This window comes from Phoca vitulina, unplaced genomic scaffold, assembly GCF_004348235.1.
Source record: "Phoca vitulina isolate PV1807 unplaced genomic scaffold, GSC_HSeal_1.0 scaffold6, whole genome shotgun sequence".
Taxonomy (NCBI): domain Eukaryota; kingdom Metazoa; phylum Chordata; class Mammalia; order Carnivora; family Phocidae; genus Phoca; species Phoca vitulina.
The window spans coordinates 59,564,014-59,586,700 of NW_022589709.1; the positions used below are offsets into that span (position 1 = coordinate 59,564,014).

The 22,687-nt window shown below is 38.1% G+C and overlaps 2 protein-coding genes across 2 annotated transcripts in view; one reads left to right on the top strand and one right to left on the bottom strand.

Moving 5' to 3' along the window:
- Positions 1-9,195, bottom strand: part of CWC27 (CWC27 spliceosome associated cyclophilin) — a 192,489-nt gene extending 183,294 nt beyond the window's left edge. The window contains exon 1 of the mRNA XM_032404340.1: positions 8,923-9,195. Within this exon, the coding sequence (XP_032260231.1) occupies positions 8,923-8,964 (42 nt within the window). The 5' untranslated portion in view covers positions 8,965-9,195. The remainder of the gene's footprint in view (positions 1-8,922) is intronic.
- Positions 9,196-9,429: 234 nt separating this feature from the next.
- Positions 9,430-22,687, top strand: part of SREK1IP1 (SREK1 interacting protein 1) — a 43,996-nt gene continuing 30,738 nt past the window's right edge. The window contains exons 1-2 of the mRNA XM_032404344.1: positions 9,430-9,588; positions 18,252-18,299. Coding sequence (XP_032260235.1) covers positions 9,576-9,588; positions 18,252-18,299 — 61 coding nt within the window. The 5' untranslated portion in view covers positions 9,430-9,575. The remainder of the gene's footprint in view (positions 9,589-18,251; positions 18,300-22,687) is intronic.

Genomic DNA, 22,687 nt, shown 5'->3' on the forward strand with positions numbered 1-22,687 from the left:
TTGAAAGGCTGCTCAATTTGAAGCATTCATTAATGAGTTTTCAATTGTAAAGTTAAAATTAATTTTAAAAACTTTGCTGGGCTTTTCTTGGTATACTCAAAAAGTACAACAGGGAAAATACAGTCTCTTCAACAAATGGTATTGGAAAAACTGGACAGTTACATGCAAAAGAATGAAACTGGACCATTTTTCTTTTACCATACACAAAAATAAGCTCAAGATGGATTAAAAACTTAAATGTGAGGCCTGAAACCATAAAACTCCTAGAAGAAAAGACAGTAATTTGTCACTGGCCTTAGCAACATTTTTGTAGATAATGTCTCTTCAGGCAAGGGCAACAAAAGCAAAAATAAACTATCGGGATTACATCAAAATAAAAAGCTTCTGCACAGCAAAGGTAACTATCAGCAAGACGAAAAGGCAACCTAATGAATGGGAGAAGATATTTGCAAATGATATATCTGATAAGGAGTTAATAACCAAAATACATAAAGAATTTATACAACCCAACACCAAAACAAACACCAAATAATCCGATTAAAAATGGGTAGAGGACCTAAATAGACATTGTTCCAAAGAAGACATAAAGATGGCCAACAGACACATGAAATGGTGCTCCAATCAGTTGAGCAATGCAAATACTCATGGAAATGCAAATCAAAACCACAATGAGATGTTACCTTACACCTGTGAGAATGGCTAGGATCAAAAATACAAGAAATAACAAATGTTGGCAAAGATGTAGAGAAAAAGGAACACTCATGCACTGTTGGTAGGAATGCAAACTGCTGTAGTCACTGTGAAAAGCAGTACAGAGGTTACTTAAAAAATTGAAAAGAGAATTACCATATGATCCAGTGATTCCATTACTGGATATTTACCCTAAGAAAATAAAAACACTAATTTGAAAAGATATATGCACCCCTATGTTTATAGCAGCAGTAATTATAATAGCCAAGATATGGAAGCAACCCAAGTGTCCATCCCTAGATGAATGGATAAAGAAGTGGTATAGATATATGTGTGTGTGTGTGTGTGTGTGTACATGTATATATGTAAATGTACATGTATATATACAAAGATACACACACACACATATATGTGGTAGTAGAATATTAGTCATATAAAAGAATGAAATATTGCCATTTAAAGCAATATGGATGGAGGAAGATGGTATAACAATGCTAAGTGAAATAAGTCCAACACAATAAGACAAATACCATATGTTCTCACACATATGTGGAATTTAAGAAACAAAACAAACAGAAAAAAAGACAAAAAACGTCAGACCCTTAAATACTGAGAACAAAATGGTGGTTGTCAGAGGGGAAGTGGGGGAGGTGAGATAGATAAAGAGGATTAAAGAGTACATTTATTTTGATGAGCAGCAAATATTGTATAGAATTGTTGACTCATTCTACCATTCACCTCAAACTAATATAACACTGTTAATTATACTTCGATAAAAAAATTCATTCAATACAAGTCATTATAGATTTATATCTTTCAAATACCATTTTCAGAAATCATTTAGGACTTAAGAAAAAATAGCATATACCTTTTTTAATCAGAAAAATTTACTCATTTAAAAATCAATCATTTAAACTTGCTTTAATTAAGAAAGTTTCTTGCAGCTTTTCTTCCAATAATATTGGCATAGCAAATTAAGAAATTAAAGAACAATGAACCCATGGAATTGTGACACCATAAGACAATTTTACAATTATCTTTTTATATATAAACACTCTACTTTCTCATTCAAAATCATGCCATTCCTGGAGCACCTGGATGGCTCAGTCAGTTAAGTGTCTGACTCTTGATTTTGGCTCAGGTCATGATATCAAGGTCGTGAGAGTGAGCCCCACACCAGGCTCCGTGCTCAGTGGGGAGTCTACTTGAGATTCTCTCTCTCTCTCTCTCTCCCCCTGCCCCCACCCCCCACTCTCTCTCTTAAAAAAAAATCATGCCATTCCTAATTTACAATGAAACATTCTTAATCTAATTCTAGGTTAGTATGTTACTAAAATGGTATTCTCAAAATCACCATCTATAGTCAGTGGAATCCTTTGATAGCCTCTTTTCTACCAGCTCATGAAGGTAAGGACTTCTAACTTGGCTTGGCATGAAACAATGCCCAAAAGAAATACTCTATCATGGGAGGCACCTGGGTGGCTCAGTAGGTTAGGCGTCTGCCTTCAGCTCAGGTCATGATCTTGGGGTTCTGGGATCGAGCCCTGCATCAGGATCCCCGGTCAGCAGGGAATCTGCTTCTCCCCCTCTCTCTCCCCCAGCTGGTGCATGTGCACATGCTCTTGCTCTCTCAAATAAATAAATAAAATCTTAAAAAAAAGAAAGAACAAATGAAAGAAAGAAAGAAAGAAAGACTCTACCATGACAAACCAACCCACTGGATTCTCATTTTCTTGGGAGGTATACTTTTGGGATGCAAACTGAGTGGCTGAGTAACTCCCTAGATTGTATCTAGAACACTGGGTAACACCTTCAGATTTGGCATGATAACTGGTGTATATCTCAATCCTAAAAGTATAGTATATCTAAAAAGACAATGTCCTGTCCTACCTATTATCCCCTTGTATACTTGAAATAAAATGTTATTGTTAAAGGGAACCTACACATCTTCTTTCCCTTGCAACTCTAATACAATGATTCCAAATTTTTCAAAGTATGCATCCCCATTAGCAAAGAAGAAAAGGGAAGTGGGAAGGGAGGTAAGGAATTGGGCACACAGAGTCCTCAAATATGTACATTTTTTTTCCTCTAGTATTTTAAGGGTCACAGAAGATAAACATTTCAAAGAATTACATAAAAATAGTATTTTTAAATAATTCTTAATCTTCTTCACTAGTGGTAAATTGAAACTTTTTTTTTAAAATAACAGCATTACTGAGATATAATTCACATACCAAAAAAATTCACCTTTTTAAAGTGGTTTTTAGTACCATGACCACTAATTCCAGAACATTTCATCACCCCCAAAAGAAACCATGTCCCCATTAGCAGTCAAGCCCTATTTCCTCCTACTCCTATCCCTTGGCAACCACTAATCTACTTTTTCTATCTATGGATTTGCCTATTGAACATTTCATATAAGTGGAATCATACAGTATGTGGCTTTTTGTATCTGGCTTCTTTCATTTAGTATAATGTTTTCAAATTGTAGAGGTCCATCTTCCTGTTCTATACACTCAGCTTTTAAATGTCTTAAAAATCACAATGGCTTTATATTCTTACTTATAAATATGTCAAGGCACAATATACATTTAAGACAAAGTTCGCCATTAACAGTAAGTAGAAATCCACATTTCAAATAATTTTCATAAAAATTTCTGATTTTTGACATACTTCCCATGCTGAGGCATCAGCTCTACCATTTTCTTATGGTTTGCCTATGTTTACATTATTAATATGAAATTTGTAAGGACCGGTTTAGTTAATCCAGATAGCATGAAATGTAAATCCATTTAGCAATGCATTAGGAAAAATTACATCATGATATATAAAAAGTGACTGAATGACTAACTGAACTTATATGTTCCTTTTTATATATAAAATATTACATTTAAACAAGAAAGAAGAAAATAAATACAAACAGAAGAACGTAGATTTTTCTCCCTGCATCTCATGGATGGTTTTACATAGCCCCTAAAGGGTGCACTCACTGGTTTAGAAACCACTGCTCTAAAGAACAAGCCAATGTACATCATCCCTCCCTTCATAGTCTGTGGAGTCAGGTTGCTCAAATACCTTTCCACTTAAGGTAGCTTTGTTACTTTGGACATGATATCTAACATATCTGTGACTCAACTTCCTTATCTAAAAACAGGGACAATAATATTCTTATGTTTGTTGTGAGGACAAAATGATTTATTCTACATAGACTGCTTTGAACAGTACCTGACAAATAGTAAATGCTCAAAAAATGGTAGCTATTATTGTTGTAATTATTATTCTTATGTAATTTTTTTTGGCTACAGTCAACTTATACCTAGTAAAAAGAATGCATACACGGAGGCACCTGGGTGGCTCAGTTAACCATCTGCCTTTGACTCAGGTCATGATCTCAGGGTCCTGGGATTGAGCCCCATATCAGGCTCCCTGTTCAGTGGGGAGTCTGCTTCTCCCTCTCCCCACTGCTCCTGCTCTGTCTCTCTCTCTTAAAAAAAAAAAAAAAAAAAAAAAAATGCATACATGGTTGGGCCACCTTGCCTACCAGACTTTCTTAATCTTTCCACTGATAAAATACTGAATTAAAAAAGAAGGCACACGTGGTCAACTAATCTTCAATAAAGCAGGAAAGAATATCCAATGGAAAAAAGATAGTCTCTTTAACAAATTGTGTTGGGAAAATTGGACAGCAACATGCAGAAGAATGAAACTGACTACTTTCTTACACCACACACAAAAATCAACTCAAAATGGATGAAAGATCTAAATGTGAGACAGGAATCCATGGAAATCCTAGAGGAGAACATATGCAGTAACCTCTTCGATATCAGCCACAGCAACTTCTTTCAAGACACATCTCCAAAGGCAAGGGAGACAAAGGCAAAAATGAACTATTGGGACCTCATCAAGATAAAAAGCTTTCGCACAGCAAAGGAAACAGCCAACAAGACTAAAAGACAACCTATGGAATGGGGGAAGATATTTGCAAATGTCTTAACAGATGAAAGGCTGGTATCCAAAATCCATAAAGAACTTATCAAACTCAACATCCAAAAAACAAAAAATTCAGTCATGAAATGGGCAGAAGACATGAACAGACACTTCTCCAAAGAAGACATAGAAATGGCCAACAGACACAGGAAAAAAGGTTCAACATCACTCGGCATCAGGGAAATACAAATCAAAACCACAATGAGATACCACCTCACACTGGTCAGAATGGCTAAAATTAATAAGTCAGGAAACAACAGATGTTGGCCAGGATGTGAAGAAAGGGGAGCACTCTTACACTGTTGGTGGGAATGCAAACTGATACAGCTACTGTGGAAAACAGTATGGAGGTTCCTCAAAAGTTAAAAATTGAGCTATCCTACGACCCAGCAATTGCACTACTAGGTATTTATTCAAAGGATACACACACCGTGATTCAAAGTGGCACATGCACCCCAATGTTTAGCAGCAATGTCCACAATAGCCAAACTATGGAAAGAGCCCAGATGTCCATTGACAGATAAATGAATAAAAAAAAAGTGGCGTATTTGTATAATGGAATATTACTCAGCCATCAAAAAGAATGAGATCTTGCCATTTGCAATGATGTGTATGGAACTAGAGGGTATTATGCTAAGCCAAATAAGTCAGTCAGAGAAAGATAAACACCATTTGATTTCACTCATATGTGGAATTTAAGAAACAAAACAGATGAACATAGGGGATGGGAAGGAAAAATAAAATAAGATGAAAATAGAGAGGGAGGCAAACCATAAGAGACGCTGACCTCTAGGAAACAACTCTGAGGGTTGCTGGAGGGGAGGTGGGGGGGGGGAAGGGATAATTGTGTGATGTGTACTAGGGAGGGCACTTGATGTAATGAGCACTGGGCGTTATATGCAACTGATGAATCACTAAATTCTACCCCTGAAACTAATAATACAGTATATGTTAACTAAATTGAATTTAAATAATTAAAAAAAAAAAGAAGGCACGTGGCTCCTTAATCCATACATTTCTGCTGGCCAACTCTACTTTGTGAGGTTTCAGTGGCTCCTTTTCCTAAGGCTCCTAAATAAGATAATACTTTGATAATAAAATGTTTCTTAAGAATAAATATACATGAATATGCGATTTAAATTAAGAGATCATAATATGTGGAAATTTCATCTCGAGTGTATAAGGACATTTCTATCAATGGTACTTTCTGTGCCTCATCTTCAGAGGCCAGAGTAACAGCAAAACACAGCACATTTATAGACAATTGCCAGGGGTCTACCACTGATAAAACGTGTCAATGATTTCTCAGTTGATTCTATGCTCTTTGAAGGGAGGAACTTTGTCCTGTTTATTCTGAATGTCTCTTTATCCTTTTAGTACCTAATGTATTATTAGACAGCACAGGCACTAAACATCGACTGAGACAACTTGTTATTGTATCTCTTTAAATTCTTTCCAGGCCAAAATTTTTGTCATGTGCTCTCTATGGTACAGAGCTTTGAAGCTTCGATGTCTGCAATTTCCAGCGTAAGGCTGGAAAAAAATCCCCAGTTGTTTTTGAAGGAAAACTTTGACTAGGCCAGATATTCTCTGTAAGCCCAATTCTGTTTCATAAGGACGGTGTTTATCACAGTTAGCTTGTACTTATTTGCGTGACTATTTGGTGAATGTATATTTCATTCCACTGACTCCATGATAATAGGGACAATGCTGGTTTTTCTTTCCCTTGTATCCTTAAAACCTAGCATAGAAGTTGGCATGTGCTAGTTGCTCAATAAACATTTGTTGAATAAAAGATCTCCTGTTCAGGCATGTATCTATGTTAAAGCTTTTCCTCTTTATGACCACGTCAAATCTTCCTCCAGAGTAAAGCAACTAAATCTTCCCTTGACCAGAAGCAGTATTAACTTCAAACTCACTGATGCTGAATACTTTAAGAGAAATACAGTATTAATTTATCCATTTATTCATTCAATCAGTACATATCTGAACTCTTCCTACCACAGGTCAAGCATCATTCTAGATGCCGGTCCCTGCCATCATAGTGCTTGCATTCTATGGGGAGAAGGGAAGGAATAGGACACAATAAACAGTAACTAGTAAGTAGTTAGAAAAAACTGAAGAGGTAAAGGGAGAGGGGCAGAGAATGTTGGGAGGCAGGACATGAATGGGGTTTGCTATTTTCCAGAGTAAACAGAAAAGTCCTCTCTGAAAGGGGAACCCTCCTACACTGTTGGTGGGAATGCAAGCTGGTGCAGCCACTCTGGAAAACTGTGGAGGTTCCTCAAAAAGTTGAAAATAGAGCTATCCTACGACCCAGCCATTGCCCTACTGGGTATTTACCCCAAAGATACAAATGTAGTGATCTGAAGGGGCACATGCACCCCAGTGTTTACAGCAGCAATGTCCACAATAGCCAAACTATGGAAAAAGCCTAGATGTCCATCAACAGATGAATGGATAAAGATGTGGTGTGTGTGTACACACACACACACACACACACACACACACAATGGAATATTATGCAGCTAACAAAAAAATGAAATCTTGCCATTTGCAATGACGTGGATGGAACTAGAGGGTATTATGCTAAGCGAAATAAGTCAATCATAGAAAGACAAGTATCATATAATCTCACTGATATGAGGAATTTGAGAAACAAGACAGAGGATCATAGGGGAAGGGAGGGGAAAAATGAAACAAGATGAAACTGGAGAGGGAGACAAACCATAAGAGACTCTTAATCTCAGGAAACAAACTGAAGGTTGTTGGAGTGGAGGGGGGTGGAAGGGATGGGGTGGCTGGGTGATGGACATTGGGGAGGGTATGTGCTATGGTGAGCACTGTGAATTGTGTTAAGACTGATGAATCACAGACCAGTACCTCTGAAACAAATAATACATTATATGTTAATAAAAAAAATTTAAAAAAGAAAAGTCCTCTCTGCTAAGGAGACATTTGAGCAGGCCAAACAGTATACTAGAGAAAGGAACGGTAAGTGTGAAGGCCCAGCCTAGAAGGATGGGCAATGTATCCATTCTCTACCAGTGTTTATTAACTCGGGGGCGACATCACCCTTAAAAAACATTTGGAGATATGAAGAGGGGTATTCTGAGTTTTCACAATGATGTGAGGTAGGGGTGAGGAGTAAGGAGAAGTTCAAACAACGAATTAAAAGAATTGCTCAGCTCAAAATACCCAGTGAAATTTTTGCTGGGGATATACAGCATTATTGGTTTTGTTTTCAAATTGCCTTCATTATATTATAAAATGTTGACCAACAAAAAATGGCATAAATTATGATACAACATATGCAACAGATTTGTATCTGCAACAGAATTGTATCTGATGTAAATTTAGTTTATCCTAATTCAACTACGTAGTTTCAGCCCCACTATTTTCTCCATTATGCTGGTTCATCATCTTTCATACGTGATATAGACTAGCTCTCAGTTTAAGAATTCAGGTGATACTATATACTTACTGACTCCTCTGCCTCATACTGCACAGAAAAATCTTCGATGGGAATTGACATACCTTGACCATTAAATCAATCAGGGAATCATTCTCCCATTCTAATGTGGGAACATTTCCCATTATCTACTTTCTCTGACAATCATCTCATGTTTTAAGACCAGCTCAAAAGAGACCTCATCCATGAAGCTTTTCTCTCCTTTCCCAGTTGCTCACTTTTTTGTAGTACCATAGCACTAGACTCCTCCTCTCCTTAAGCATGCCTACCAGACATATCACAAGGTTTTTCTTTACCTGCCTGCCTCCCCAACAAAATCGTAAGTTCTTCCAGGGCAACAACTAGACCTTATCCATCCATCGTTGTAGCCCCAGCACCTAGTACAGTGCCTGGTGCTTACCAGGCGTTCAATAAATGATTGTTGAACGAATGGAGAAAAAGTAATTCCCAAGTTGAGCAAAAAGGAAAAAAAAAAAAGTCGAAATTTAAAACGTACTTAGGTTTCTATCTAAGACCCTAAAAAACGCCTGCATGAGTTAGGCTGAAGCAAGAAATAGGACCAGACGGCTGGTAGACGGAGAAATCAGCATTTGAGGACTTTTTCAAAGTATTTGCTGAGAGGTGTCAATAGACGGTTTTCGACGCAATCCTGTTAAGAGCAAGAGTAAGGGACATGACTTCTTGTGATCTTTTCCAACCCTAAGACCCCAGAACTCCCTTAGTCGGTGAGGTATCACTTCGAGGAGCCCAGGTACCCTAGATGAGGCTCTCACCTTCCCGTTGGTGGGGGGCTCCTGGATGTAGATGTTGCTCATGCTGGTCAGTGCTCAGGACTCTGCTTCTAATTGGGAATGAGAACGGAGGGCCAATCACTAAAGCTGTCCACCTATCAGTGCACGCTTCCTTCAATCGGGTGGTCGCAGAAAGCTCCAGTTTGTCAATGTCGCCGAGACGGCAACAACAAGCACTCTCTCTCCACCAAACTAGTTTCTCACGGACGCCGCCATGTCGCTCCTGGACCAGAGCACCGCTAATCCTGAGAAGGGGGATTCCGATGACCTCCAGGGAAGGAGAAAATATTATTAAGAACCCACAGATTAACTTAATTTGTGTTACAATTTTTAAATGCAATCTATAAATCCTGGTGTTGTTTACTTCAGTACACGTATGTGCAGGTCTCACTCACCTCCCCCCCCGAAGCATGCAATGGTTTGGACCATGTGCGTTCTGTAATATGACTCCCCCGGAAACTGAATCAACGCGACTTGGTTCCGGTATCGCCGGAGGCCTTCCTGGACTGTCACCGAGGTCCCGCGGCGCCGGTGGGAGGAAGAGGCCACCCTCGCTGTTTGTTGTCCTCGCTGCAGGCGGGAGGCGGGCGTCCTCTCGAAAGCCTACGGCTCCTGCGACCCCTCTTACCAGCGCCATGGCAGTCCCAGGTGAAGACCGACGCCAGGGCCCGTAGGTCTAGGCGAGGAAGGGAGCTGGTAGGGTAGGTTGGGGTGCGCTGGGCTCGGGAGTAGCGCCCATGGGGATTGAGGCGGGGGCGTGAAAATTAACAGGTTCGTTTGGTCTACATGAAAAAGTTTACACTCCAAAAATAATCTCTGAAGGGAAGAACGAACGACAGAAACTGTCTCCCCCACCCCAGTCGAGCTCCCGCGGCGCTGGATGGATTACAGGGAAAGTGTGTCGTGGGGGAGGAGGGCCGGGAACTGTAGGCCTAGGGGGCGAGGAGCCGAGAAAAACGGACTTCACTTCGGTATGGCTTGAAAATAAAATTCAGGTTGACGGACCCAAGTAGCCAGAGGCATTGTTTGTCGTGGAAGTCGCAGGGACGAAATTGACGTCTGGGCTTCTACTCTCTGTTCCTATTGTACGGAGTTCCTGTGTGGCGGTGGACCGGTCGCTTTCCCCCTCTGGGCCTCTTTTTGTGCATCTGTAAAGGAAGATTTGCTCCTTTATGTCTGTGGTTTCTTCCAGCTCTCAGGTTCTGTGTCCAGTGGGTACCGACCTAAAAACAGTGAACCCTACGAAATAAGTGCTTCAGAGATTTCTGGTCCACAACTACCAGCTTACTTGGAAGTTCTAGTCGGGGAGGCATCTGCTTAAACCAGGTTTGCTGCGATGTCTTCTGAAGAACCCTGGTTGTAGGAGTTATTTTGAGAATTACATCCCTATGACCCACCCCCACCCCCAAACCCACAGCTTGGAGATTCACTGTGCTCTTTAGTATATGAAAGACTAAGAAGTGCTATGGTTCAGAAGCCCTAACTTTGTTTTAACCGACCCTTCCCAGTATTGTTTAACCATGTTTGTACCGTGGCAGCCTTTTCTGAACTATATTTTACGGATCACTGTTATAGGGATATTGCGCTTTTCTAACCACTGCAGTTTTGGGAGGAGGCGGAATTAAGAGAGAGGAAAGATACACCCATTCATACACAGAACAATCTTTATTGAAAGTGCCTACCGCGTGCTAGGCAATGTGCTAGGCAGTGGGAATACAGCGGTGAACAAGACAGTTGCTCTTCACACAGAACTTAGAATTTAGCGATGGAGAGGAAGGACCAGAAAGTCAGACATGTATGGCAGGGAAAATTTGAAGCCTTCAGGAGCACATAGTAAGGGCACCTCACGGAAGACTAGAGGGGCTAGGAAGATGGGCTTCCTAGAGGATGTGGCCCTTGGGATGAATCTTGAAGAATTCCGGGAGGGTTGGAGTGGTGAGAGAAGAAGTTGCAGCCTGAGGGACTGGATATGTAAAGAAAGAGGAAATGTATGAGAAGAGGAAATAAAAGAAGTAAAAGATTCTCCTTATAAATGGAACTCAGAATACAAATGGGAGAGAAGTGAGAAATTAACTAGGGAGTTAATAACAGTAGCTAATATTTACTAATGTATCAGATGTGTAAGTAGCATTTACTGTGTATCAGATGTGTCACAGTGTGTCAAGCATTGTATTTTATCTCATTTAACGTCAGTCCGCGCTGTAAGATAAGTATTAATACTTCAGTTTTATATGAGGATACTGAGGGATAAACAAATCAAGTCACTTGCTAATTAAGGGATAGCTAGTAAGTGACAGGTCAGTGGGGCTCTTCTAGGCCCCATGCACTTATTCATCTTGCCATGTTCTAGTATAATTTACAAGGTAGTTTCCACCTCTTAAAGGACCTTGTAAGCCATGACAGTTTGGATATTTTCCCAAGGACTATAGGAAGCCATTTAAGAGTTTTAAGAGATTCATATTTTGGAAAGATCATTCTGGCTGTACAGTAGATTGGAAGGGAGCTAGTTTGGAGACAAGGTCACCAATTAGAGGAGTAAATTCTGGTAAGTTATGATGATGCTTCAGGTATGGTATCAGGAAAGGAGAGAAGTACATGGATTGGAGATACATTTCTGATGGTAGACTCACTAGGAATCAGTGATTGATCCAGTGTAGGTGGGTGAGACAGGAAGTGGGGTTTCACTGTTACTGGATTGGGTGGGGCCATTTACTAGTATAGGCAATACCTGAGAAGGAGCAGGTTTTAGGGGGATGATGAGAATTTCAGTTTGGGGTTTGTGTTGAGGTATAGTCAGACATATGAATGGAAATATCTAATAGGTAGTAAGAGAAAATTTGTAGCTTAGGAAAGAAGCCAGAGTCAAAGACCACAATTTGAGTCATCCACAGATGTAATAGGAGTTAAGACCATTGTAGTGGCTGCCTGTGCTCAGGTGGAGTGTGTAGAGTGTGAAGGAAGGGTCTGTGGCTGCAGCCTGGAGCTTAACAACCTGTAAAGAGCTAGCAGAGGAAGGCCGGTCCGCACAGTAGATTGCCTAGGCGTCCTGAGCCTTCACATCAGCCCTGATGATCCTTGTATTGCACCACTACATCTAGAGTTGAGTTGCTGTCACTGTTGGTTTTATTACTTGAGCAAGCGTTTTGAGCACCTACATGGTATAGACACTCTAGGAGACACAACATCACATCTTGTGTTCTCATGAAACTTAAGTATAGTAATAAAAATGGGGTGCTTAAGAAAGAAGAAAAAAAGTGATTTTTTAAAAGTCCTTATTGGAATTGCCTTAAACTTAGACAAGTATTATAGCTATGTTAACTTTCTTCCAATTCAAAGTAATACTCCACAAAGTGTAATAATCTTAAATTGTGCCATTAAGCTAGATGGCAAGATATGGATAGACTGTTTAAACCCAGCAAAAATTGAGATAATAGACATGACAGCACTGTAAGAGTACAATGCAAGTACCATTAGGAAATAGAGATACAGAAAATGTTGAGATAATTTCTTGCGTGATCGATCCAGGTAGTGGATTAAAGAAAAATAGGGCTCCATCAGAAACCTTTTGAGATAATTATTGAGAAAGCCAAGTATTAAGTTATGCTCTTTTATTTTTAGGTATAATGCTCATATGGATTCAGCATGGCATTTCTCGGGTGGTCTTGCTAGTGATTATTATGAGATAAGACTATAAAGTGACGAGGATGCTTTCCATAAGTGAAAATCAGCCTCTTCTGTTTTATGGTCGCCTACTTCACCTGTTTTTCCACAGCATTATGTGTAAGCATACACCATTATGTAGGCAACACAATGAAATGTGTACTTTCTTAGGGAAATCGTAGACTCTTAGTTGTTATTTTAAAAATGACGTTTAAGGGGCGCCTGGGTGGCTCAGACGGTTAAGCGTCTGCCTTCGGCACAGGTCATGATCCCAGGGTCCTGGGATGGAGCCCCACATTGGGTTCCCTGCTCAGCGGGGAGTCTGCTTTTCCCTCTCCCTCTGTTGCTCCCCCCTGTTTGTGCTCGCTCTCTTCCCCTCTCTGTCTCTCAAAATAAATAAAATCTTTAAAAATAAAAATAAAAAATAAAAATGAGATTTAAATAACAGGTTTCAGTGAACTTGGCTTTCTTTTAGAAACTACTTTGCCTATTCACGGTTGTTGACATTAGTTCTGACATTCATGTTGATGATTCACCGTTCCCCATGAAGAGTCCACCTTACGCCCAGTGGCAGTGTATGTTACTGATGTTGCTGGCACAAAAACTCTTTTTCTCTCATTCAGTAAAATCTATATAGCCAAGATAGGGAATTTTCTGTACCCAAATTAACATTACATCTGGCATATGAAAGTGAGTCAAATTTTTAAAACACATTACTATAACATCTTAGTAATAGAAGAATTCTAAATCACAATGCATCCCATTGCTTTTCACTCCTAAACAGTACATATTTTCCTTTCTCTCTAGTCTATGCTGCACATTGCTGCTGAAATAATTTTCCTTAACTATATATCTGATCCTGTCATTCCTGGGGAAGGGGGGAGTGGGTGGTAAGGAGTTAGTTCTTGGGCCCCTATCTGTGAATTTCATATTTCTCCATCACCCAGATCAGGATTTTAAATATTTCCATCACCGTAGGAAGGTCCCTTACGCCTTTGTCATTTCCCCCTTCCCTTGCCTAAATAACCATTATTTTATTTCAATTGTCCTTTTTTTTAAAAGATTATCCTTCTTTTATAACTGTTATTCCAGTGCCTGTCCTTCCTCAGATGGGCCAGTGACACTGCAGACTAGTTTCACAGCTAGTAACTGGGAGCTGCATATGTTACTGATTCCCAAGTGTGGGATTATTTTCTTAAGTCTCTAACCTCAAAGTAACAAGCATTTGTTGAGGACATATAGCAAGGCTACACCAAGGCTAAGCAGTGCATTGTATACAGAATTGAATGGCATGTTCTGGAAGCTAGAGAAACTAGCTTTTCTTTAAGTTCCTGGGAGGTAAAAGGCAGCCATTTACCTGAGCCCTTCCCTGACACTCAAGTTATTTAACAGAGTTCTAGATCCCCAGTAAGCCCTTGCTAATATTTAACAAGTAAAGAGATAAAGACCTCTGCAATTTATTCCTAAAACCATCAGTTAATAAAATTTTATTATAAATCTATAATGTAGCTTCTCTGAAGAATTTACAAGTGCAGTTACTGCCTTTGTTAAAGAATCTTGCACAGCAGCAACTCTTCTTTATGTTGGGTTGTTTGAGGGAGGTTTTTAGTTTGGTTTTTGAGAAGGGAATTCATTCACATGCTTCAGATTTTAAAGCTACCAAAAGGTGTGTAGTGACATATCTCTCACCCTTTGTACCCCTGGAGGTTCTTTTTTCAGCTAACTAATTTATATTCTTAGAGATCTTTTTTGTATCTCTCCATCTATCTATAAATAAAATCTACATATAATTTGTATTTTATCTACATCTAATCTTTCATACAAATGGCAACATACCATAAGCACTGTTCTATACCTTGCTTTTTTTCTTTATATCTTAGGGATCATCAGATATCATTAAGTAAAGACTAACCATAATTTATGTCTAAATTATTTCCACTCTTTTACTATTATAAATGATGCTGTAGTGAATAACTTTGTATATAAGTCAATATAAGTCACTATGCATTTGTGCAAGCAAATTGAGAAAATTCATTCCCAAATGGGGATGTGCTAGGTCAAAGTACTATGTACATTTATAGTTCTGATAGGTTTTGTCAGTTTGCTTTCCATAGGGGTGATGTTGATCTACACTACTATTCAGCACTGTATGGGAGTGTGTCTGCCCCATACTCTTTTCAACCCTTTCTTTGCTATTCTGATAAGGGAAAATGTAATCTCAGTGTAGATTTTAATGTACATTTCACTTATTATGAGTAAGGATGAGCATCTCCATGTTTCAAACTTGTTTCTGTTTCTGTGAGCTTTCTGTTTAGCTCCTTTGCTGATTTTTTTTTTCCTGTTGCTTGTTGGTTTTTTTCATAATGATTTTCTGGGTTTTATATGGTAGGCGTAATTGCCCTTTATTGGTGCTATGAGTTGCAAATATTGGTTCCCACATTTTCATGTGTCTTTTGAGTTTGTTTTAGCTGGTCTTTGCCATTTTTTTATGTAGGCAATTTTATAAGTTTTTATTCAATGGTTTTAGGACGGTAGGTCATGATTACAAAGGAACATTTGGAGGGATGCAGGCTCTATTACTCTGAACAGCGTTAGCAAACTTTAAAGAGGAATGGAACAAAGAACAGCATGAGAACCTCAGATGGGGAAATGGATAACTTCTAATTGAAGTAATAAGGGCCTCTTAATATGGCCTTGCTATTCAGTTTGACATGGATCTTGGGTACCAGAGTTCTTGTCCCAAACAACAGAAACTGACTAGTTAATTGAAGAAGAAAATGAAAGATCTCAGGATGCTCACAGAATGTAAGCAAAGGGTAGATAACAAGGCTTGGAAAACAGACGAGACTAAGGGCATCCATAGCCAAGATGGTGCATAGCCCCAGACCTGGTTAGAAGTGCCACTGTCTGTGGCATCACTGCCACTAGAAACTGCACCTTGACAGGAGAATGAATGAAATGTCCCCACTTCATAGTGTCACTTGTCTCAGATTTATTGTATCAGAGGCATCAGATTCAACGTCCTAGGTAGAAGCATTCATTTGGCCCAGCAGTCATGAAAATTAGGACAAATGAAGCTTGAAATTTTAAGTCAACCAAAAACTAGTGAGGACATAGTTAATACGGAGTTATTTATTTAGTTCTTGTCTTATTGCCCTATCATGTAAAAGTTACAACTTTGTTAAAGAAGATGACCTACTTGGAAAAAGTTAATATTTCGTTCATTCTAAAAATATGAGATACAGTTCGTCATAAATAAGTTAATTTCTCATAAGTGCTGAGATGAGATCATTTCAGATCTGTCCATTACAACATTTTTAGTTTATTGTAGGAATGGTAATGGTGCATTTAGAATAGTTTTGTTCTGTCTCATTCAGCGTCTGTGGTTTCTATGGAAACAGACTTAACATTGACCTGGATTCTCTGAGCTTTTTTTCCAACAGGCAATTATTTCATAATGAAAGAGCCTCAGATTTTATTATTAATCCAGTGTTATACCACAATTCTACAGTGCAGCATATGCATTCCTACTCTATGCAATACAAACCACAAGGTTTATGAGAAAAAATGAGATTGGGGCACAATAGTCAAAAACTTCATCAGTGATACATAAAAAATGATTGAAACCTAGTAACAGTAGCACAGTTTTGCACATGTTAATTGGTTAAAAGGCACATAAATAATATAGTAAATAGGGTACTATACCTTGTAAAAGACCTGAAGTTTGCTGTGGAAGCAGACTTCGTAAGAATTGCAGTTTGTGAATTGTTCCAAAGTAATGGTGGGGGAAGAGGATGATGTGAAATCAGATCAGAGTTATGACACCTTATATGGGTGGGCACTGCTCACGGCACACATGCTGAACTGAGGTCACTAGCAATATTTTGGGTTGTGTCCTTGCGTGTGTTTTGTATATTCCTATGAACCTCAGAGCAAATGGATACCACTTTCTGCATTCACCTAGTGTTTTTCATGGACAAAAGTCACATTATGTTCAAATCGTTCTCTCTTACGTCAATTGTATTGGAACAAATTTATGTTTTTAAAACAAGCGTTATAGCACACCTGACTGTATTTTTTTACTAGAATAACTCAGTAATGTGTATTTTAAAGTAAATTTGGGATTAGGGGAAAATGACTAATGTTTTGACTTCATAACAGTGAAGAGATAGTTTAAATTAACACTGTTTTATATTTGCGTTCTATGTACTTTAATTTATTAGTGAGTTTGGGTTATATCTCCATATGAAGAATTTGGGAGTTAGATGCCTTGCATTAAGGTAATAGAACAATTCTTTCCTGACCTTCTGGTTGCTGGAAGCCCTTATTGGAGGTGAAAATTAGTTTCAACTTTATGTGTTATGCAGCCATAAAAAGGAATGATCTTCTGATATGTGCTACAGTTTGGGTGATCTTGAAAACATTATGCCAAGTAAAATAATTCAGACACGAAAGGATAAATATTGTATGATTCCACTTATATGAGATTCCTAGAACAGGTAAATTTATAGAGGCAGAAAGTAGGATGGAGAGTACCATGGGCTCGAGGGAAGGGGGACTGGGCAGTTATTGTTTAATGGGTATAGTTAGTGTTTGGGATGATGAAAGATTTTGGAAATAGTGGTGATGGTTGTACAACCTTGTGAATGTACTTCATGCCACTGAATTCCACACTTAAAAATTGTTAAGGTGATAAATTTTATGTATATTTTTATTACAAAATCAATTTTAATTTATTTCATCTGTTATTATCTTCCAGCATTGCTTGCATGTAGCACTAATGATACAGAGATACTATAAATATTTCTAAACATCGATCAGACTGAATATGTGACTAGCAGTTTGTTTTCTCTTGTCAGAGAATCTGATTGCTGAATTCAGATATTTCTTAGAATAGCTAGCAGTTAAAGTATTTTTCTGGATTTTCACCAATTCCTTTTAAAAAGTCAGTTTGTTTTTCTTCCAAGGGAGAGCAGAAAAACATTTGTTATCTCTAATGTTCATATATATGTATATATAATAACTAGTATATATAGTGCATATGTGTATGCATATACGTATATAGCTAATTATTTACCTTTGAGGGACAAGCTAAAATACTCTGCAATTTCTTCCTCAGTGTTCTAGAATTCCTGGAATGTTTAAGTTCTTGACTATAACACTGCATTTCTGTTAAAGAAAAACATATTCCAAAATTCTTGAAATATTGTCAAAGAAAATAATTTGAGTAAATTGGCTTTTCCAGTGATTTCTAGCATTCATAACAATTCAATGAATAGTGTTACAAATTTGGGTCAGGAATGATTTTTTTTTTAATTAATTAATTAATTAATTATTTTTTAAAAGATTTTATTTATTTGACAGAGGGAAAGACAGCCAGAGAGGGAACACAAGCAGGGGGAGTGGGAGAGGGAGAAGCAGGCTTCCCGCGGAGCAGGGAGCCTGATGTGGGGCTCGATCCCAGGATCCTGGAATCATGACCTGAGCCGAAGGCGACGCCCAACAACTGAGCCACCCAGGCGCCCCAGGAATGATTTTTTTTTAAAGAAAGAAATTCTACAATAAGAGGTTTCTTAGCTTTTTCATGTGATGAAATTCTTATGTTTCTTCTTTTTATATGTCTCCTAAAATGTCATCCAATTTTATTTCAGGTTGCAACAAGGATAGTGTCCGAGCCGGCTGTAAAAAATGTGGCTATCGTAAGTACATTAAAAAATAATATTTCAAAGAGTGAATTATTGCCTCTTTGGGCAGTGTGATCTGGCATCCTGATTTTAGTGCCCTGATTTCAGCATAGTTCTGTAACCCTGTTATTTAGCCCGGGTTTGCAGATGATTCAGAAATTGCTGTCAGCTCTGAATGGTTCCTTTCTTCCCTGCTGTAGACTCAGTGATGGGTGGCTATATATCTAGTGACTAGCAAAGATGTCAAGTACAAGTGGAGTAGATTTAGGAGACTGGAGAAAGTATATTCCAAAAAAAAAAAAAAAGGACACATATACTTAATCTTTTACTCCTTGTCTTTCTAGATACTGGATGAAGAGGGGAAGGCAATGAAAATTATTTATGAAGGGTTTTCCTGTTGACTGAGTTTAGTCCTTTTAAGGATGAAATTAGTCCTAGAATTTCTGCTCACAGGCAAAAGTTGATGTAAACAGTCATTAATCTCTATTATGATCAATGAAGTGGAATAAAAAAATAAACTTTAACATGTGCAATTATGTAGCTTAAATTTGTAATTATGTACCACAAACAAATATCATTTCTTTAGTTAAATGTAACAATTCCTGAAGTTGATAACAGCGAGAACAGTATCATTTGTTGTTTTATAAATTGGAGACCATGCACATGAGCCTGGATTATGGTTAATACTCCATACAAAATTAATTAATTAATTTACATAGAAGTATAGTTACATTTGATGCACAATGTTACATGAGCTTTAGATGTGCAACATAATGATTTGTTAAGTTTATACTTCAGGCTGTGCTCACAAGTACTACCATCAGTCACCATATAGTGCTCTTTTATTTGACAGAGAAAGAGTGAGAACAGGAACACAAGGAGGGGGAATGGGAGAGGGAGAAGCAGGCTTCCCGCCAAGCAGGGAGCCCGATGTGGGGCTCAATCCCAGGCCCCTGGGATCATGACCCAAGCCGAAGGCAGACACTTAACTGACTGAGCCACCCAGGCACCCCCAGAAAAGTTATTTTTAAAAAGATAAATGTGATGTAAAAAAAAGGATGTCCTTGCAAGAACATGTGATAAGAGAGCACTCTTATCATAAATCTTCATTAAAAGGGCTCATAATGAAAGCATGCTGAGAGTACCAAGTCACATTCCTCCAAGCAAAGGCTGAAATGTGGCACAAGGGAATCTTGCTCAGTTAGCAAAAGTGAGCAATAAGCATACATAGCCTTCACTTAAATTAAAACTCCTGAAGAATATACTTTCATGCAAGAAATGGCTGCAGTGAAATCTTTTCTGTGTTTTAAACTTGTTTATATTTATTTCTGCTTTGTTTCCTTTCTTTAAATCTTTGCTAATTTCCATGTTTTGTTTCTTGATTTAGGACTTAAGAACCTACTCACTCATGCTCTCTCTCTCCAAATGCTGTTTTATTTACTTCAAAATCTAGAATGGATTTTCCAGTCTGTCTATAAATACCAGTTTATCTACTTGGACTTCTTTTTAATTTTTAACTTAAGACTTGTAAGAAAATAGGGGTGCCTGGGTGGCTCAGTCAGTTAAGCATCTGCCTTCCACTTGGGTCATGATCCCAGGGTCCTGGGATCAAGCCCAGCATCAGGCTTCTTGCTCAGCAGGGAGTCTGCTTCTCCCTCTCCCCCTGCCTGCCGCTCCCTCTGCTTATTCTCTCCCTCTCTATCTCTGTCAAATAAATAAATAAAAATCTTTTAAAAAAAAGACTTGTAGGAAAATAATAAAAATAATTTTTTGGAAATAGAGTATTTGTTGATCTAGTCTCCTTACTGCTATTTTATTTTAAACAATGATGGAAGTATCTGTAGTAATTAGAATTTTTTTTAGAGAAGCCAAGTAAGCAGATAGGTTTGGCAGTCTTTCTAAGTTTAGTTACTTCTGCTTTATTATTTTAATCTATTATTTTAGTGATTAAGTTATTAAATAACTTCTATTCAGTAATACTTCCCTTCTGGGTTAAACTTACATCTTATACCTGTTAAAAATGAAGGTCTTTTGAATTTACATGTCTTTCTGATAGAAACTACATTTTAAAAATTACCTGTTATTTGCAGGCCAGAATTTTTGTATTGATAGTAGATGTAAGAGAAAAGTCCACAAAACTCTTTGAAATGTTTTTAATGCCTAAAAATGTGCATATTCATCATTCAGTTACAAAAGAGTATTGTCTCTCTAGTGTTGTGAAGCTAATGGTTTAGGTTGTACTATTTTAAAAATTTTAATACTTGATTGAAAAAGATTTTATTGTCAGTATGTTTCAATAGTGTTTATATTATTTTTAAAAGTGTCAAGTTAAGGATGAATGTGTTACTAAATAACAGGGATGTCACTTTTTCATGGCAATTTCCTCAACAAAATAAGAAAAATTGTTATTTCTATGATAAGTTTTTGAATTTTTTTGGAGTTGGCAACTTCTGAATATTTAAAAGCTACAAGAACACTAAGCCTTTTTCCATGGAATAAATTTCTCAAATAATTATGATAGTTCTCAGAAAATAGACCTTTAAAAAGTTCAGTATAGTATACTCAGTGGTTGAGCATTTGATTGTAGCAGCAGGAAATAAAAACATACCTAAATACCTGTAATGTTTTATTTAACTTAAAATGCTAATCTATTGATAGACATTCATGACCTTTTCTTTGCCTGTGGGTCTGCTCATTATTGTTTCTCATAGACTTTTAAGTGCAAATATCTGAAATGCATTTCCTACATTTTATAGTTTGTTTTTTCAAAGATAAGCAAGCAGTGAAAATAATAAATCTGAGTGCAAAATCGTTTTATCATTTGTTCTCATTAGTGGTAATACTGGCCCCCTGGAAATCTGTGGCCTTTTTTTTTTTTTAAGTTGTCCATATGGGGTTGAGGGCAACAGTAGGACATTTAGTATGTAGGGTGTAGTGATTATAAACATGCTGTGATGTGTAGGGCAATATTGGACAGTGAAGAATTGCCTGCCTCAAAATGACAGTGGCACCCCCTTTGAGAAATAGGTACTTTTTCTCATTGTTTTAGATTTTTTTTCTCTATCTTGTACAGTCTTGTTCCAGTACCTAATTTGAAAACTGCTTTTAAAAATAATTCATTTAAATCAGGTGTTTCTAAAAGTACAACTTTGTTTTTTAGAAACAACCACTCTTTTTTGCCCCATGTTCATATTTTTGGACTTACATGATTTTATATAAGCAAACTTACATATAACAATAACAAATAGGTCATGAAGCAAACTATGCAGATTCAGGCCTGTATGGGGAGGGATTAAAAAGTGGAGAGCCTATATAGTCTCCCATTTCAGGAAATTTGCATGAGAAAAGTAAGGAACTGTCTTAGTCCTTATGGACTACTATAACAAAATACCATAAGCCCAGTAGCTTATAAACAGAAATTATTGCTCACCAGAGGCATCTTTTATTTGACAGAGAGAGAGTGAGAGCAGTCCAAGCTCAGGGTGCCAGCAAGTTTTCCAGGTCATAGATTTTTCATTTTATACTCACATGGTGGAAAGGACTAGAGATCTCTCTGGAGTCTTTTTTATAAGGCAGTAATCCCATTCATGAGGGTACCACCCTCAGAACCTAATCACCTCCCAAAGGTCCCATCAACTAATACCATCCTCTTTGGGGTTAGAATTTCAGCATATTAATTTTGGGGGGGACACAAAGATTCAGGTCATAACAGGAACATATTCAATACAATTAACCCTTGAACAACATAGGTTTGAACTGCACAGGTTTAGTTTTAAGTCTTTTTTTTTTTTTTTTTAATACAGTACAGCAGTAGAACAGGAACCACCACATATCTCCCCCTCCCCACCTGCACTTAGCCAAGGTAGATCCTAGAGTAATACCCATTTCTTGCTCCTCTTCTGGGAATGTGGAAAACCTCATTCCACGTGGAGTCCAGGGAAGGTAGATAACCAGGGAAGTCAAAGTACCCTTACCCTTCTCTCTAGGTCACTTGTTCCACTTGATCCCCTTTATGTGGTTCTAATGCAGTTTCTGTTCATGGAAAATGCTGTCAAGGGGTAAGCTGCCAGTTCCCGTGCAATATTAGCTACCCCCTTCAGAAAATGTTCAGCACCTTGGACAGCGCCCCACCCTACTGAGGCCCAGGCTTCTGTCTGGTGCTGTCCTGCCCTTGGTGTCCTCCTGCATTCCTTGGTTGGGGGGTTGAGGGTAGGTGGGTTATTATGTGGTCCTTGGTTACTTCAGCAAGAATCCTTCCCCAAGAGCCTGTTTCTTGCACCTCCCAGTTCAAGACCTCAGTGAACTGAGTTTCCCACAGGTAGTAGGATGGAGAGTGCCAGGAGCAGGCAAGAGCCGTGGTGTTACAGCCTTCTCTGGAACTTTCCTCCACCTTTGCTTTGTTT